Here is a 17851-nt window from a genome sequence, read left to right on the forward strand (position 1 = left end):
TTATCTCTCTTTCTATTCTGAATGACAGGCTTGCTGCACAGAGGATTCTTGGCTGTATATTTTTTCTATTCATCACATTAAAGATCTCCTGCCATTCCTTTCTGGCCTTCCATGTTTCAGTAGATAGGTCTGTCACCACTCTGATAGTTTTCCCTTTGTATGTTAGGGCCCTTTTCTCCTTAGCTGCTTTCAAAATTTTCTCTTTGTCCTTATATTTTGCCGTTTTTACTATTATATGTCATGCAGAAGATCGATTCAAATTACGTCAGAGGGGAGTTCTCTGTTCACTTGAATTTCAACATCTACTTCCTTCCCCAGGTTGGGAAGTTCTCTGCTATAATTTGTTCCAGGACTCCTTCAGCGCCTTTCCCTCTCTCTTCCTCTTCTGGGATTCCTATGATACGGATATTGTTCCGTTTGATTGTATCGCTGAGCTCTCGAACTCTTCTTTCATGTTCCTGGATTAGTTTGTCTCTTTTTTTCTCAGTTTCTTCTTTTTCTATACTTGTGCCTTCTAAATCACTTATTCTTCTTTCTGCCTCTTCAATCTGTGCATTGGACACCTCCAGTTTATTATGTATATCATTTATCACATTTTTTTAATTCATCATACCTATTTTTAAGCTCCATGTTGTTTGTAGCCATAGTTCTTTGATGTCCTCCATGCTTTTTTCAAGCCCAGATTAATTTTATGATTATTGTTCTAAAATCTTGTTCAGTTATGCTGCTTCTATCTGTTTTGAGCAGTTCTTTAGCTGTCAATTCTTCCTTGAATTTCTTTGGAGGAGAGCTCTTTCGCTTCCTCATTTTGGTTAGCTTTCTATCTCTTGTTAGTTTTAAAAACTGTTCTGCTCTCTGCACCTGTGAGCACTGCTGTACCCAAGAAGGCTCTTTGACTGTTCAGGGCTTATCCTTTCAGAAAGTGTTCTTTGAATTGTATCTCTTGGTCTCTCTTGTTGATACCTTGGTTATTTTATTTTCCTACTCATAGTAGTATTTAGGACTCTCCACCATGTGTACTTTGGCTTGTTTCTTGAGGTAGCCATTAGAAGGTTTTCTCAGTGGACTCTGTCTCCTTTTCCTCCCAAACTCCTGGATTCAGTAAGGGTTCTTATGGCTTCAGGTCTTCTCCATGCGAGATATGGGGGCAAGCGCTATGTACATAGTTCCCTACTTCTCTGCCATCTTGCCTCTCCCCTAAGCAATCCACTGTGGTTTTTTAAAATTTATTATTGAGTTATAGTTGACATACATTGTTAATATTAGTTTCAGGTGTACAACAAAGTTTAAATTTATTATTGAGTGATAGCTGACAGGTTTGGACATTACATGATCCTCATCATGAGAAGTGCCGTCACCATCTGTCACCATACATCATTACTGTAATATTATTGACTGTATTCCTTAGAATTCCTTTATTTTTCATCTCTGTAACTTAATTATTTGATAGCTACAAGTTCACACTTCTTAATCCCCTTCACTCATTTCACCCACCTACAATGAGTTTTTATTTGGGTTACTGTAATTTTTCAGTTCTACAATTTTCATACAGTTGTCTTTTATAACTTCTATACCTTTTGAGTGACCTTCTATTTTGTATGTGTGTCAAGAATGTTCATAATCCCTGGTGGAAGTACTTTCATCACGGCTTCTTTAAAACCTTTGTCAGATAATTCTAACATCTCTGTCATCTCACTCTTGGTCTCTATATATTTTTTCCCATGTAGCTTAAGATCACTCTAGTTCCTGGTATGAGTGATTTTTTTTTCATCAAAGCTCAGATATTTTGTGTATTACATTATAAGATTGGCTCATATTTAGATCTTCTCTTACAGATGGCTTTACTTTGGTTACACTCCATTGAGGAAGGGAGAGGTAGGGATAAAAATCCAGGTTCTTCATTCAGCCTCCACTGATACCCAATTGGGAGGGTGCTTCTCATGGTCCTGGGTGGGTTCTACTTCCAACAGTAGTCTTCCACTGATAACTGCCTGGCTAGGTGAGGTAAGAGTTACTGCTCCCTGACATCACCCTACAAGGGAGGAAGGAGGGTACCTTATTACTGATGAGAAGGAGTAGAAGTCCCGGCTCCTATGGTCTCCATTATCTCTAAGAGTTTGAGAGGTTCTCATTCCCACCTGGCAGGGAGAACTCAGTCTTTGTTGTTGGCAGGGGTCTGGGCGGGGGGAGAGAGCATGGATTTTCTGTGGTGTTTGCCTAGAGTAGAACCATCTACAAGTTTTATGTTTTACTTAGGCTGTCTTTTTCCTACTCCTTTGGCTTACTAGATCATGTTTATTTATATATTTTTAGGTATTTTTTGTGTTTGTTTAGTTTGTTGTTGTTATTATTGTTATTTATGGGTTACTAGCTTTTTCACCAGTGAATATAGGATATATGAGGGAAAAGTAAGACCCAGGGTCTTATCACCATGTTGTTCCTTGAATCCCAAGTTCCTTAAAGCCAGTTTCCCTTCTCTCCAACTTTTAGTCTTGTAATGTTTACTCTAGACATAATTCTTATGACAGTTCTGTTTAGAGAGAGGAATCAAGAAAAGTATGTCCTCTTCATCTTTGCAGAAGCAGAACTTAACCCTTTGAAGGATTTTACACAACAAAGTTCTATGTTGGTTTTTGCATTTTAGACAGATAATTATATAAGTAAGGAGAGCTCAGAAACTGGAATTAGGGTAGAGGTAGACTGAAAGGAACTTTAAAGGAAGGAGCACCTGTTAGAATGCACTCTAGACTGATTATCTGAGGATAATCTGAAATCTACAACTGCAAAGCACAGGCATGAGTCAGATCAGAAGCCAAACACAGAATACACACCAGTCAACAACATACTTATGCCCGGCAACTAAATATCAGCTTTGAATCTAGGGCAGGAGGCCTGCAAAAGAGAGGATACTTTTGATAGGTACTAAAACATAAAGTCAACAAAATGTAATGACCAATAAAGTTGATATGTAAGGATAATGAAATTAGAATCACTCCTGGATTCTTAGTTTGGATAACTGAGTAAATGCAGGTGAAATTAACGTTAGAGAGAACATGGAAAGAAATGTGTTTTGCAGCGAAGAATGGAGATGATGAGTTCAGTTTGTCATCTGGAGCATAAGACGTGTATGGACCATCCAAAGAAGGTCTAACAATAAGTTGGTGCTCACCAGGAAGATCTGATATAGATAAGAGTAGATAGAAGCCTTGGTTTAATTTGTACTTCTCAAATCCAACTGCATGGAGAATACAAAAAAAAAAAAAAAGCCAACATATATAAGCAAAATGCAAAAAGAAGGCTAAGAATAAGACCCTTCCAACCACCAATGTTTAGGAGCAAAGTAAGAGAAACTAAGAGAGGAAAAGGAGGACAACCTGTCTTGAGAGGTAGAAGGAGAACAAAGGAGTGGAGCTCAATTTAGTTCAATGAGCATTTATTGAGTGTTTCGTGTGTGCTACACACTGTGCTGGAAGACCTGTTTTTGAAGATCTCACACTCTACTGGATATAAACAGACAAATCTAAACAGTGTGCTTAGCTTAGTGCTCAGCGATGGGCAAGTGCTCAGGGGGCAATGGAATCATGGAAAGGGCACTAGACAAAACCAAAGACTGTAATAGGAAACTGTGAAAAGTTGATAACATCTAAGCACAGTCTTAAAGATTGGAAGGGAAGGAAGGACACAGGCAAAGTCATGCCAGACAGAAGAAACAGCCTGAACAAATAGCAAAAGGGCAGGGAGCTCAAGAGGAGAGAGAATTACTTGCAGCAAACAGCACGGTTGATTCACTCACAGAGGGAAAATAAAATCAGATTGAGGGCCTTTTGACTTGGTCACTTATGAAGTCACTGTTGACCTCTGCTGCAGCAGCTTCTATGAAGTCATGTGGACAGAAATTGGACCACAGTGGAATAAAGAGGAACTAGAAGAATATGAAATTCCCCGTGTGAATTGAGTATTTCTTTCCAAAGAGCTTAGTGGAAAAGAAAATAAAGATGGGGTAGCTAAAAGTGGGCAAAGGTTTGTTTTGTTATCAGAAAGAAATGAAGATGTTTACACTTTGTTCGAAAGAAACCAGAATTCAGATAAAAGGTTTATGAATGTAGCTATTATATTCACTCCTTTACACAAAAAATATTTATAAAGTATCTACACTCTTCTTGAGTATACCATTCCAGGACAAACAACCAAGCCCGTTTCATGGTATTAAAATCATGTTTCAAATAAACTCAAGAAATAAAAGGCCAATGGTAAATGCATAAGTATTGTATGATCTTCAGTTCTAAAGGCAGCTTAATTCTGTAATAGAAATACTTACAGTGGCACCTTTGACTTTGTTACATTTATGTTACTAATACCACAATTCATAATAGGGATTCATTGTTGAGGCTTAATTTATTTACTTCAAAGAGAATGTGTATTGAAGAAAATCATTCATTTTATTGCAATGACTTTGGTTTAATACTTTCTAGAAATCTGTTAGGGATAGACATCAAGCTGAGGAGTATGTTTTCATAATATAACTTTGCTGGTTTTGTTCAGCACAATTTTGACAGCTGGCTGTTATTTTCTGTATTCCTTTTTCTTTTGATATCCTATTTTAAGTGGAAGAAGATATATAAAAAAAAAAAGTCTCGTGGCCCAAATCCAATTATTTCTGTCCCCACTTAGAAACCACTTATTTAAAAGCTTCAGTTAAAAAAAATTGTTTAGATGGTATTAATTTCACTTTATTACCTCATATAAAACTGTTGTGTTTCCATGTAGAAGAGGTCCATAACAGATATAGGAATGTCCAACAACCCAGCCTAAGTCAGAGGCTGCCCACCACACCTAAAAAATAAGAAAGTGATAAAATACATACATGTTCATCAGAGAAATGTCAGGTAACATGAATTTAAAACCATGACTACCTCTCCAGGTTTAAGTCCATAGATAGAAGACATTGTCCAGTTTAGCATCACAGCGTATCCCCCAGTAGGTCTAACCACACCCTAAAAGAGAGAAAACATGAGGTTGTCATCAATAAACAATGTGTTAAAAGATTCCCTGCCTTCACACTATCCATCTTAAAAAGTTCCTGCTTAAAGTATTTTATATTCTGTAAAGTACTTATTACTTTGGCTTTTCTTCAGTTGTATTTACATCAAGATTTATTTAGTTCCCCCAATAATAAGCACAGCATAATGTCTATATCAGCCCACTTGTAGAATCCATTCTCACAGACCATTCCTGACTTTCTAAAAAAAACTTATGACTTCACAGAATCACCTGCAATAAAATTTTTTTCCAGTGGTGACATAAATTAACAACATTACATTTGCAGGCATATTTCCAGAATCAAAATGGAAATTCTCAAATGAAGTATACAGGAGAGTCAAAGGTAGCTGAGCTCTATCCAGCACAGGCTAACATAGGGATGGCTATTCCGTACTATTATTGAATAATAATAGGATGCTCAGAGGAAGCAAAATCATATTCTAACCGGAGCCTCATTACAATGCTACACTGGGGACTGTGCTGGCACAGTATTAGAGCTGAACAATTACTTAATAATGAATTCTGGAATTCTGACAAATCAATCTTCATGAGTTGGATCCAAGGCGGATAGACTTGCCTTATGTTACAGTTGGGGCAAAAGTGGGGATTGTTACATCACTGTATCACACCTTTCATGAATTAGTTTCTAGCAGCTATCCACGATATTGGGCATATTCAACTTTAATACAAGATTAATATTTGAAAACTGGCACAAAAGTCACCATAAATAAAAACTAATGGTAAATTTAATAACTATATTTATTGCTTCATTACAAACATTAATCACCATTGGCTTGAAAAGGCTTAACTGAATATTCAGAATGAGCAAGCGAAAAAAAAAGAAACCAACAAGCTATATTCCACTCACATGTATTTTGAAACAACTTTTAGTACAACAATTATTATTACTGTGCGCAGAAAATAATTTACCTAACAATTTGCCGGAAGGCAAACATGGCCTGAATTAAGAAACATACTAAAGTTGGAACTTTTTGGCATAACTCTGCAGCTTTAACGTACATATGTGAATCAGAGAAATGAAAAGCAAATTGACTTTCCATTTGTTACTACAATTGCTGCTCCCTTCAGCTACCACTGATAAAACATAGATATCAAGCTGAGGAACACATTTTATCTACCAGCAAAAACACCCGGTCTCTTGGCAAATGTCACATGCAGCTTTTGACAGTGACTTTCTAAGTTGTATGACATGGTCAGCATGCAGCTGCTTTGCCTCCCCCTCATCGGAGTATTAGAAATTCTTAGCCTCCTGCCAGGACGTTTCACACGTGCATTTCCCCAGGTAAACTGAGCAGCACTTTCCCCAGTATATTCTGTACCATCTTCCATGAACTTTGCTCATTAGTTTATTCTATTGAGATCTTTTCTTATGATTCAATACTTTGAGGAGTTTGATATGAATCAACTTGCGAACACGTTTTTTTCTAAAAAATTTTATTCATGTTGTAGAGAAGAAAAAGCGAGGCTTCTTTTCATAGATAATGCTATCCTTATACTATAGTAGATGGTGAAAATTGTCTGTAATGATTTCATTTAAAATGTTTTAAAATTTTCTCTCCATCTACTTGTCCTTGCATTTAGAGCTCATTGTTATCAGTAATTCTAAATATTATTATAACTGGGTAAATTTGTACATTATATGCTGCGGAAGGTATAATGACTCAACTGGAAGTGAAAAGGAGGAAGAAAAGGCTAGAAAAAACATAAAAGAGTAGTAACTCATTTGTGAAGCAAAAAAGATAATTTAAAGGAATAGGTTATCTATTTATCTCTCAAATGGACTTACCCTTTACCCTTCTTTAAAGGATATTAACCAGGGAGTCTGGGTGGCTCAGTCGGTTAAGCGCCTGACTTCAGTGGTTGGAGCTGTGCTGACAGCTAGCTCAGAGCGTTGAGCCTGTTTCAGATTCTGTGTCTCCCTCTCTCTCTGACACTCCCCTGCTAACTTGATGTCTCTGTCTCTCTCAGAAATAAATTTTAAAAATTTAAAAATAAATAAAAAAGGATATTATCCAATGTTGCTTTGCCCATAAAATGGTGGATATTTTAATCAATTTGTTGCCACAAAAGTAAGACTCAGAAATAAGACCAGGCATTTAAGAAAAAATTTTAATCATAAAGTATTTACTTTACTTTACAATACTGAATTTAGTATCGTATTAAAAAAGTCATTTCCTTAGTTCTAGCAATTACTGCTTTTTATTTGTCCCTTTGTTAATACTGCCCAAAAGGCAGAAATGTCAAAACAATTAAAGATTGCCATCAAAGATTCTCATTAAAAACAGTTTTAATGCTGGGGCGCCTGGGTGGCTCAGTTGGTTGAGCGTCTGGCTTCATCTCGGGTCATGATTTCACGGTTCATGGGTTCCAGCCCCGAGTCAGGCTCTGTGCTGACAGCTCAGAGCCTGGAACCTGTCTTCAGATTCTGTGTCTCCCTCTCTCTCTCTGACCCTTCCCTGCTCATGCTGTCTCTCTCTCTCTCTCTCTCTCAAAAATAAATAAAAAACATTTTTAAAAAACAATTTAAAGGCAGCTGATAGAGAAAAGCTGTAATGTCTGTTTTTTATTGGTTTTTGATCCACTTATTTTTATTTTTTTAAGGATGAGAGTAAACATTTCTGTCAAGTATCATTTTACCATTCATTAATCTAGATAATGAACCTGAGATTTGGCCTTGCCACAAAATATTTGGGTGATGTTTTCAATTTTCTGAGTATTTGAGATGATATAGGAAAAAAAGCTGCATAATTTCATATTATCGATGTGGATCCTTTATAAAAAGTTTGAAAGTAAAAAAAAATGAAAGATTAAGTTTAAAAAGAATGTCTTTATTATAATATTAATATGTGACTAAAAATATAGGGCTCCAGCATTTTTTTTGTTTTTGTTTGTAATCACATTTTCCAGGCAATGATAATTAAAATGCAAAAGAGAAACTTTGCTCAGCCTCTGAAAACACATAAATCAGGCTCAAAAAATCAAATCATCACATTCTAATATTCAAAATTAATTGGGAGCTGAAAACTATTTAAAAATATATTTGAAATTTTGAATATGAGGTAAAATTTCTTATCAATATCAATGCTTACTCCAAGTATGCTAGATTTTACTTTTTTGAGTCTCTGTTATTACTTTCTTTATGTACTTATACTCTATCTACTTGTAAGTATAAACATTAGATGAATTAATATATCATCAGAAAAGTCCTGTAACCTGCCAATATACTGTTCTGGTTTTTGTAGTATTAGCCGTAACACTTAAAGTCTTTTGGAGAACCTGAAAGATTTCCAGGTGGGAATAACACCCTGTACCCCAAATAAAACTCAGAAAGTGAATTCTATCTAAAAAAATGCAAAAGGAGGAGCAGTGCCTGGATGGATCGTTGGTTAAGCTTCCAACTCTTGACTTTGTCTCAGGTCATGATCCCACAATTCGTGAGATCAAGCTTCGCGTTGGGCTCTGTGCTGACAGCCCAGAGCCTGCTTGGGATTCTCTCTCTCTCTCTCTCTCTCTCTCTCTCTCTTTCTGTCTCTCTCTCTTTCTCCCAGCCCCTGCCCCACATGCACTCTCTCAAAATAAATAAACGTTTTAAAAAATACAAAAGGGGACAATATGAAAGTGCTCCTTAAAACAAACAAAACAACAACAATGAACATTGTAATGTGTATGAGCAATTTACACTTCAATCCATACAGGTAGAATTAAAGGCTGGTCATCGGCCTCCCAAGAATAGGGCCACAGAGTTATCACAGCTGTTCTTGATGATTTCCAGCTTAATGAGCTGCCTTTGAAAACAAGAAAAGCTACAGAATGTCATAAATGGGGCCATAAGGTAAAACATAAACTATGAAAATAGAAAACATGTCAGTATCAAGTGTGGTATACAGTGTTGATTGCCACAACTTAAGAAAAATACAGAACAATATGGGTTTTATCAGAAGAAGAAGACTGAGGAGTGTGGTAAGATAAAGGGCTTGGGATTCTTCATCCTATTTTCTTTAATATATAAAAATCTGAAAAGCAAATGTCAAAAACTCGAGTAAGAGAAGTTTGGAGTTCTTAACTAAACTTCATACTTTCTACGTTGAGCTCTTTTGTCACCCTACTGTGTAACAAGGCTTATACCCAATAAATATGCATATTTACATACATGAGATATGTATTTACTCACACATGCAAATGTAAATGCGTGTGTGTGTGTGTGTGTGTGTGTGTGTGTGTGTGTGTATGTGTGTGTGTGTGTATGTGTGTGTGTGTGTATGTGTGTGTGTGTGTTTCTATTTGGCCTGACGAGTTGGGCATAAAACAGAACAAGAATGAAAAAATAAATATTCTACCTAAATAAAAGAATGCCACTACCAGATGGAAGTTGGGGTCAGTTAATTGAGAAAGAAAAGGAATGGTTCTAATTACTTAAAAAAATCCAACAGATCAACAGTAATTTTGTTCTTATAATGGCCTTACAGACGATAGCCCCTCTTTCTAGAATGAACACCCACCCCCACCTCTTTCCTGAACCTGGTTAGCTCCTACTTCATCACACAAGTATTTAAAGATGTCATGAAAGTGCCACCTCTTCTAGAAGCTGTCCCCAGTGCCACGGTTTGTGTTAAGTAAGGGTCTCTCCAGTCTTCTCCCTTGGCCCCAGGGCCTGACAACCTGACGCTGTGTGGCGTCTTCCCCCAGGGCTGAGTGCTATGAGCAGAAATCCTCTTCATCTTCGGCACAGTAACTGCCGTAGAGTAGGCATGTAATACATTTCTTGACTGATTCAATAAGTGAACAGTTGAGTGAATAAGCACATGTAAGAAAAATATAACTCTTTTTTTTAAACCATCTTCTTTGTTCAGGAGAAAGCTTTGAAACTCATAGAACCGAGTGAATCATACTGGTAGAAATGGAATGGTTCCATTTGGGATAGTTTATCAAACATAAAATCTCTTGCTACAGGCTTTCGGAGGACTCTGAAGCTGCCTCTATGGAGGGTGCTTTAGCAGCAATATAATTTTTTATTGATTTGAACAACTGTGAGATAAGGGGCAAAGGTATAGCAAGTTCAGCGTTTTAACTGCAAGAATTGTACCACAGGTAACAAAAAAAAAAGTTCACTGCTTTTTTATTTGAGTTTCTCCTATTTTTTGTCCTAGGGTAAGAAATACGAATGCCACCCAACATGTGGGAATAAAAGTGATATAAACTGTGCAAATGAACATCAGGACAAAAGGCCTACACCTTCTTGTCATGTCTTTTGTTTCCTTTCCTGTCCTTCCTGCCCGCCCGCCCTCCCTCCCTCCCTTCCTTCCTTCCTTCCTCCCTTCCTTCCTTCCTCCCTTCCTTCCCACTTTCCCTCCCTCCTTCTCACTCTCTTTCTTCCTTTCTTTCTTTCTTTCTTCCTTCCTCCTTCTCTCTCTTTTCTCTCTTCTTTCTTTTTCTTTCCTCTTTCTTGCAGTGTGGTTGACATACAATATTCTATTATTTCAGGTGTACAACATAGTGATTCAATATTTATATACATTAGGAGCTGTTACCACAGTTGTTACCTGTTACCCCGATAAACCTAGCTCCTTTCTACCACCTTACAAAGTCGTTAAGTATTATTAACTATATTCCTTATAGTTTGTACATTGTATCCGTGTCTTTTTTTTCTTTCACTTTTTAACTGGAAGATTGCATCTCTTTATCCCCTTCCCCTATTTTGCTCATCTCTGCAGCCCCTCTCCTCTGGTAACTATCAGATTGTGCTCTGTATTCATAGGTCTGTTTCTGGTCTGTTTTGTTTGTTTTGTTTTTTAGGTTCCAGCTAGGAGTGAATTCATATGGTATTTCTCCCTCTCTGTCTGACTTCTGTCACTTAGCATCATACCCTCACATGCTTTCCTTTCAATCCTTGGCTTCCCCACCCTCCCCCATTCTCTTTTCTGCTTTGGCACTAGAGTGTTTCTTTGTTTGTTGCGTGCATGTGTGTGTTTGTGTGTGTGTGTGATTTTCACTGTCCCTTCATAATATCAAGCTGGAAGAAGAGAAGTATGACCACCACTAAATCTCCCCTCCCCAAAGGATGCTTCCCATCTAGATGAGGAATTTTTGCACTGTGCAGTACTTTGAAGTATCTTGAATACAGACACCCAAACCAAACAGGATAGAAGCCCACAACACTGCAGAAATGTATCCAAAGTCGCTCAGTTGTGGTTGCTAGAATATTTGCAGATTAACCTCTCATGCAGCAACCTAACAAATCCAGGGTTGGCAGATGCAGAGATGCAAATACGCCCTAAATATATCTTCAACTTCTAGCCAAAGAACAGATTGCCTTATGTGTGTCTTATATGTGCTTATGAAAAATGAGTATTTTAAGCAGAATATTTTTATGGGCTCAGAACATTATTTTTCCTCGTGAAGACCAAAGATTGAGAGAACAAATTATATGATGACATGAAATTTATATTTAAATGCTTCATGAATGTATGTGTGCCCATCTTTCCTGTACTTTTATTCTGTAAATACAAATATTAAAATTTCAGATCCCATTAACCCTGATTATACCTACCAAAAGTGAAATGAGAATCTTATGAATAAAGAGGAGTCTGGGAACTAACTCAGGAAGTCAAAGATCATTTAGCAAATTTTCTGAGAATTTACCATGGTCCTGTTTTTAGGTTAGTGACATAGTGGATTCAAAGATATATGAAATATATTCTAAGACCTCTGAGAATACGCAACATTATGAAGATAAGTAAATAAAAACTGGTATGCATAAGGTAGAATAAGATAAGTGACATAAAGGTTTGTTGACAATGTATAATTTCAAAGCAAGTGAAATTCTAAAGTGCACTAAAGGAGTGAAGAAAGTATTTCTGAGACACCTTGAGAGATGACTACTTTTCTTGCCATTTTGCTTGCCCCACTTTGCAAAACCTACTCACCCCCATGCTTTAAATACCAGAACTCTGCACTAATGACCCACAGAAGTCTACCTCCCAACCCAGATGCACTTGTCGGACACAGACCTTCACCTCCAAATTCTGGCTAGGCATCTCCATGTTCAGGTCTAAGACATATCATACTCACTATGTTCAAAAACTCTGTTTCCCCAGTCTTAAACCATGTCCTGTGTTTCTATTTGGAAAATACCCAAAACCATCTGCCTGTGTTCTCAGTTTCGAGTCTTGGACCCGTCTTCTGTCTCACCCCTATCTTTGAACCACATCTGATTTCTCTTTATTAAATGTGCTGTCTTAAGTAAAGTCCTAAATTAAAACAGCCTGGAAATGAATCTCCTTGCCTCCATTGTATGTACTTGCTTATTTTCCCAAGAGAATGTTGCAAGGGTTTACTATCCTTCATATTTTTCTCTCCTGCTTAAAACATAAGTGTCCTCTATCCCTTACATAGAGAATACAGCCTAAAGTTCTTGGCTAAATTTTAAGAGTTTGGCCCTTGCCTATATATCTAACCATTTGTCCTATTCACTTGTACCACATACACTAGCCATTCTGGATATTTTCTTGCACACTCTTACCTTTGCTTATGCTGACCTCTCTGCCTACAGTGTTCTCCTCTCTAGGATGCCACTCTACGAAGAAGTTTTATTCATCATTCAAACACCACCTTATAAGAGCTTTCTCTGACCACTCTTTAATAGAATAGCTCTCCCACTCTTCCCACCACTAGGTCCAATTACCCCATTTTATTTTTCTTCATAACACTTTCCACCTTTAAATAGCTCTTTGTTTAGTTCCTGTGTCCTGGCTATAGAAGATACTTTTAAACTTTTTAAAAGAGAACTAGACACGTATTTCAGTGGTCGGTAATATTTGTTGAATTTATTGAATGGAATCCTTTAGATACCGTTCAATCTCATCACTTCCGAGAGAGAAATAGTATTGTCCTTTTATAGCAAGGATAACGGTCTACCTCACCTACATGTGTTCATGACTATGTCAGTCCTTGAGACTGAAGGGACTGTGGTTCACCCATATCTTTTAGCACAGAATGAACACCCAATACATATATATTGAATGGAGTTGAATTCGACATACCTAGGGATCGCCACACAATTAAAGCCTTCTCCAATGTAGTGAAATAGATTATCTTTAAGATAGTACATAAAGAAGTAAACGCAAATGACTAAAACTTCAAATGATCTTCAGTTTGGGCATTTCCAAAAGAGAACTTCCTGACCCAGGCAAAACCTGGAAAAGCTAGGAGCCTTCCTTATTTGGAACTACCATTTTTCAGATTTGATGCTCTATATGTTACTTTCATTTCTACCACACTGGCTGAGTCAGGTTAGAGTCATTGACAAGCTCTTCTGTTCCTACCTTGGAGATCCTCATCCAGACTAAGTGAAATTCAGGGTAACAAAATCTTGAAGTGGCACAACTGTTTTTATGAGAATCTTTCAGGCTAATAGGAACTAAAGTGATTTTTTGGAGAGTTCTTTTTTACTTGGTTAGATTATACTATGTTTTCAGGGTCGGGGATTTCTTTTCATGTTGAAATTTTCTATTAGATTTTAAGTTGCTGAATCCCACTTTATTTTATGGCCACACATCCAGTTAGACTCTAGGTGGTTGGTGCATAATGCAGAATTGCAAAAGGTGGAAGGTTAAAGTTTGGATCCAGAAGATTATTTGGACTGCTTGAACAAGGCATAGTCATCAATATGAAGGAATATTTATTTTACAGATGACCAGATTTGTGAAAAAAAAAAAAAAAACCCATAAGGGTTTGATTCGACAATGACATAAATTTGTTTTTATTTATGGATACAACAAGAATTTATTAAGCACCAAACTACATACAAAGCACAATGGTAGTGAGGCACCTGAATGGCTCAGTTTGTTAAGTGTCTTGACTCTTGATTTCAGCTCAGGTCATCATCTCATGGTTCGTGAATTTGAGCCCCACAATTGGGCTCTGCATTGATAGTGTAGAGCCTGCTTGGTATTCTCTCTCCCTTTCTCTCTTCCCCTCCCCTGCCTGCTCTCTATCTCTCTCTCAAAAGTAAACAAAAATAAACTTAAAAAAGCACGATGTACACTAAGATGTAATAAAACATGGTCTCTGTCCTCGAAGAGACTTTACTCCCTACCAATGTTTTCTTTTTTATAAACAAGTGAGTTTTATGTGGAACATCTTAATTTTTATTTTTAAAACTAATCTAATGGAATCACTATTTTAATATTATTAATAAATCATATTCTCAGAAATCTGATGCTACAGAAATCTAATATAAATAAAGAGGCAGAGGCCATTGCCCTCCAGGATGTGAGTGATTGTGAAAGCCCCTTCCTCCACTAAAATTTTAGGATTCAGTGACTAATGAACTCCCTAATATGGGCAGCTGGGTGACTCTGTCAGTTAAGTGTCCAAGTCTTGATCTCAGCTCAGGTCATGATCTTACAGTTCCTGGGTTCCAGCCCATGCTGACAGTGCAAGCCTGCTTGGGATTCTCTCTCTTTCCCTCTCTGACACGCCCCCGCTCCCTCTCTCTCTCTCTCTCTCTCTCCCTCAAAATAAATAAGTAAACTTAAAAAAATTTAAAATGAATAGGAAGATGACATTGCAAGCCTTTATGAAGTTGTATGAAGAAACAGTATAATTTGGAGATACAGACAAAAGTGCCATTTATTTTTTATTTGATGCCTGCAAAAATATTGATGCTTCTAACTTTGTTTTGTGAAAACACCTTTCATGGTAAGCAGATTTAAAAATCCTTGAGTGTCTTCAGTGCTGCAAATCACATAGTTCAATACTCTGGATAAATTGCCTGTTGTTCAAACTGTCTAGGCCAATTCTCAAACTTGCATTTATAACAAATAATTGAATTCCCCTAGATCAAAAATCAATTCCATTATCTATAAAAGTCACACCTCAACTTAGAAAATAAAACTATTTAATTTAAAATATAGTTTTATGAAATTTTATGAAACTGATGTTTGATGAAATACCTATTCATTTTAATAGGTTACAAAATCAATAGCAGCTTGCTGATGTATGTGAAGATTTTGGAAGAAATTGGGGAAAAGCATTTGACATTCAATATAATTAATACTCTTCTAGATTTGAACACAACATAGCTTTACGGTATAAAGCACCCAAGTCTAATCCTTCAGGTACAGTTGCCTTTACAGGTCGTAATCAAACATTCTCAGGACAAAAGAAATCTGCCTCTATACATACTTATTCTTAAGAGAGCAAATACCTTTGGCAGCCCCGTTGTTCCAGATGTGTAAAGAATATACAGCGGATGTTCTGAAAGAACAGGGACGCAGTCATGTGACTGTGCTTTGGCCATCTCTTCATCCCAATCAAGGTCACGACCAGGAGCCAAAGGAACGGTCTCCTACACAGAAAGTATACAGGGATATGCACTGAATAAAGGAGGTAAGAACAGTGGAGACTGGCTGAATCTGTATTAGTCTGAGCATATGACTAGAAATCTATATAGCACTAAATATCAGAGTGAGGACTATATATTTCAAGGTCATGAGTTAAAATAAATATTCCTAAAAAGTCCAACAGTTTGATGTTCACTTCAACAAAAGGACATGTTTTATTCAAATCTAAGGTAATACTTAAGAAAGCCAATGTGATGCAGTCATGTTTTCATCAACAGTTAGAGCTTAACGAACAGAGGTTCCTGTTTTCCATAAACATACATACACCATTAACTTTATAAACCAATTTCTATCTTTATAACTTTTCTTTTTATTTTGGAACTGAAGCCTTTTCAATATAACGTCAACTAACCCATTAAAATTTCTCTTTATATAAGGGCCACTTAGACTTAACACTATGGCCATCTTTCCAAATGAGGAAATCATTTTCAAGGGTGGAGGAGAAATCTATTTTTGTTTTTTCAAGAACAAAAATTAGTTTTGAGAATTAATGAGCATACATGACATATCTAGAATGCTATCCAATTTTTCCCCAAGTCATTGATTAATATGGTAGAAATGTTTGTTTTCTTTTTTGTTCCTAGAACTGAGCTCTGTGTTATATACCTTATGATAATAGTCATGAGTTAGTCAGAGACATCTTAAAAAGAATTAGATCTCTTTACTTAAAATGGTGCCAGTGAAGTAAGGCAGATAGATAAAGAGTAGCAAAGTGGCTGACGGGAAAATTATTCTAATGGAGGGTCACAGTTCTGTAAATAGAATTAAGACTCCGTACATGTCTAATTATTTTCAGAAATGTTAACTAAGCTCCAGATGACACACCAGAAAGTTTACACTTGGAGAATTTATTGTATAGGCGACACATTCCTCAGTGAGAGTTACTAAGTAAGATTCATGACTTAAAATTTATGGTAACCATTTATTTCATCCAGGTGATCCCTGAGTGAAACTCAGAGATTCTGAGGGATTTAGGAAAGCCAGGCCATTTCTATTTTTCGGGCTCCTTAATATATTAATCAGTGTTGCAAAAAATGGTCACATATTTAAATAAGTACATTTACAAAATCACACTTTAATATAATGTCACAAATAAAATGCCTCTGAGAATAAATACATTAATAGATAAGCATCAGAGTGGAACTTCATGAAGATGAAGTTTAAAGCCCAATCATCCTCTCCAGCCTCACTCTAATGGACCTGGAATGTGCCACTGAGGTAAATAAAAATAGTAAACTGTAACTATATTGTATTTTTCCATTTGTTTTCACGAATCAGATAAACACAACAAATTTCAACTTACCAAGACTTTTGCATTACAATTACAGACCTATAAAAAAATTATCACAGTCTATAATGAAAAATGTCAATTGGATGATCACATAAAATGCTTACTGATACACAAAATAAGACTTGAATGAATGGTTATTCTTCAGACTAAGAACATCCTCTACAGGTGTGTGTAAAGATGATTTGATAAAAGAAAGAGAGGGAAAATCAGCATTAGCTACATCTGTACCTTTACTTCTATAGATGTGTCCTGTTATTATTCTTAAAAGGCAGTATTGGCAGAGCACCAGAATTGACTCCTGTGGTATTCCTTTGATTCTGTCATTGCCTGCTTGAAGCCTAGGAGTGGCAGCCAGGTTTTTACCTCCTTTAGCAAAAATGCAATCCTGATTAATGAGACACACCACCGAGCCTCATAATTTGTATCTCTAAGCTGAAAACAAATCCAGTCCATTGAGTTTAATTACTAACTAAACAGCAGTCCAACTATAAAGGACAGGAGACATCCAAAGCCCTCATCTAAAATAAAGACAAGTTGGGGCACCTGGGTGGCTCAGTCGTTAGGTGTCTGACTCTTGATTTCAGCTCGGTCGTGATCTCAGGGTTTGTGAGATGGAGCCCCACTTAGGGCCCATGCTGACAGTGCATAGCCTGCTTGGGATTCTCTCTCTCCTTGTCTCTCTCTCTTCTCCTCCCCTGCTTGCATGCACTTGCTCTCTCTTTCTCTCTCTCTCTCTCAAAACAAAGAAACATACTTTAAAAATAAAATAATAAAATAAAATAAAGATAAGTGAAAATAGAGGGAAGAGCCTCAAGAAAAGGGGAAAGGGAGAGAAAGTAAACCAGTTGTGGGAGGGAGGGATTGAAGAGTGGGCCTCTACCTATTAGGAGGAAAAGAGAAGAGATTTGCATTAGAAAAACCTGAATAGGAAACTTGCATACCCATAGTCAGTGTGCTTATAAAGTAAAAGAAATAGCATATATCTTGTTGGATAAAAGTCACGAGACCAAATCCAAACCTTGACATCACTTATCGGCTGTGACTTTGGGCTCTGACCTCTCCTTAACTCACTTTCTTCATCTACACAATGGGACCA

General features: G+C 36.8%; 1 protein-coding gene across 3 annotated transcripts in view; it reads right to left on the reverse strand.

Annotated features, from left to right (window-relative positions):
- ACSS3 (acyl-CoA synthetase short chain family member 3) overlaps positions 1-17851 on the reverse strand; it is a 157593-nt gene that overhangs the window by 84173 nt on the left and 55569 nt on the right. For all 3 annotated transcript variants that reach the window (XM_077770202.1, XM_077770201.1, XM_077770203.1), the window contains exons 5-7: positions 15269-15409; positions 4914-4994; positions 4738-4833 (exon numbers count right to left, since the gene is read on the reverse strand). In XM_077770202.1, coding sequence (XP_077626328.1) covers positions 4738-4833; positions 4914-4994; positions 15269-15409 — 318 coding nt within the window. The remainder of the gene's footprint in view (positions 1-4737; positions 4834-4913; positions 4995-15268; positions 15410-17851) is intronic.

This window comes from Crocuta crocuta, unplaced genomic scaffold (genome assembly GCF_008692635.1).
Source record: "Crocuta crocuta isolate KB4526 unplaced genomic scaffold, BGI_CrCroc_1.0 scaffold317, whole genome shotgun sequence".
NCBI classification, from domain to species: Eukaryota; Metazoa; Chordata; class Mammalia; order Carnivora; family Hyaenidae; genus Crocuta; species Crocuta crocuta.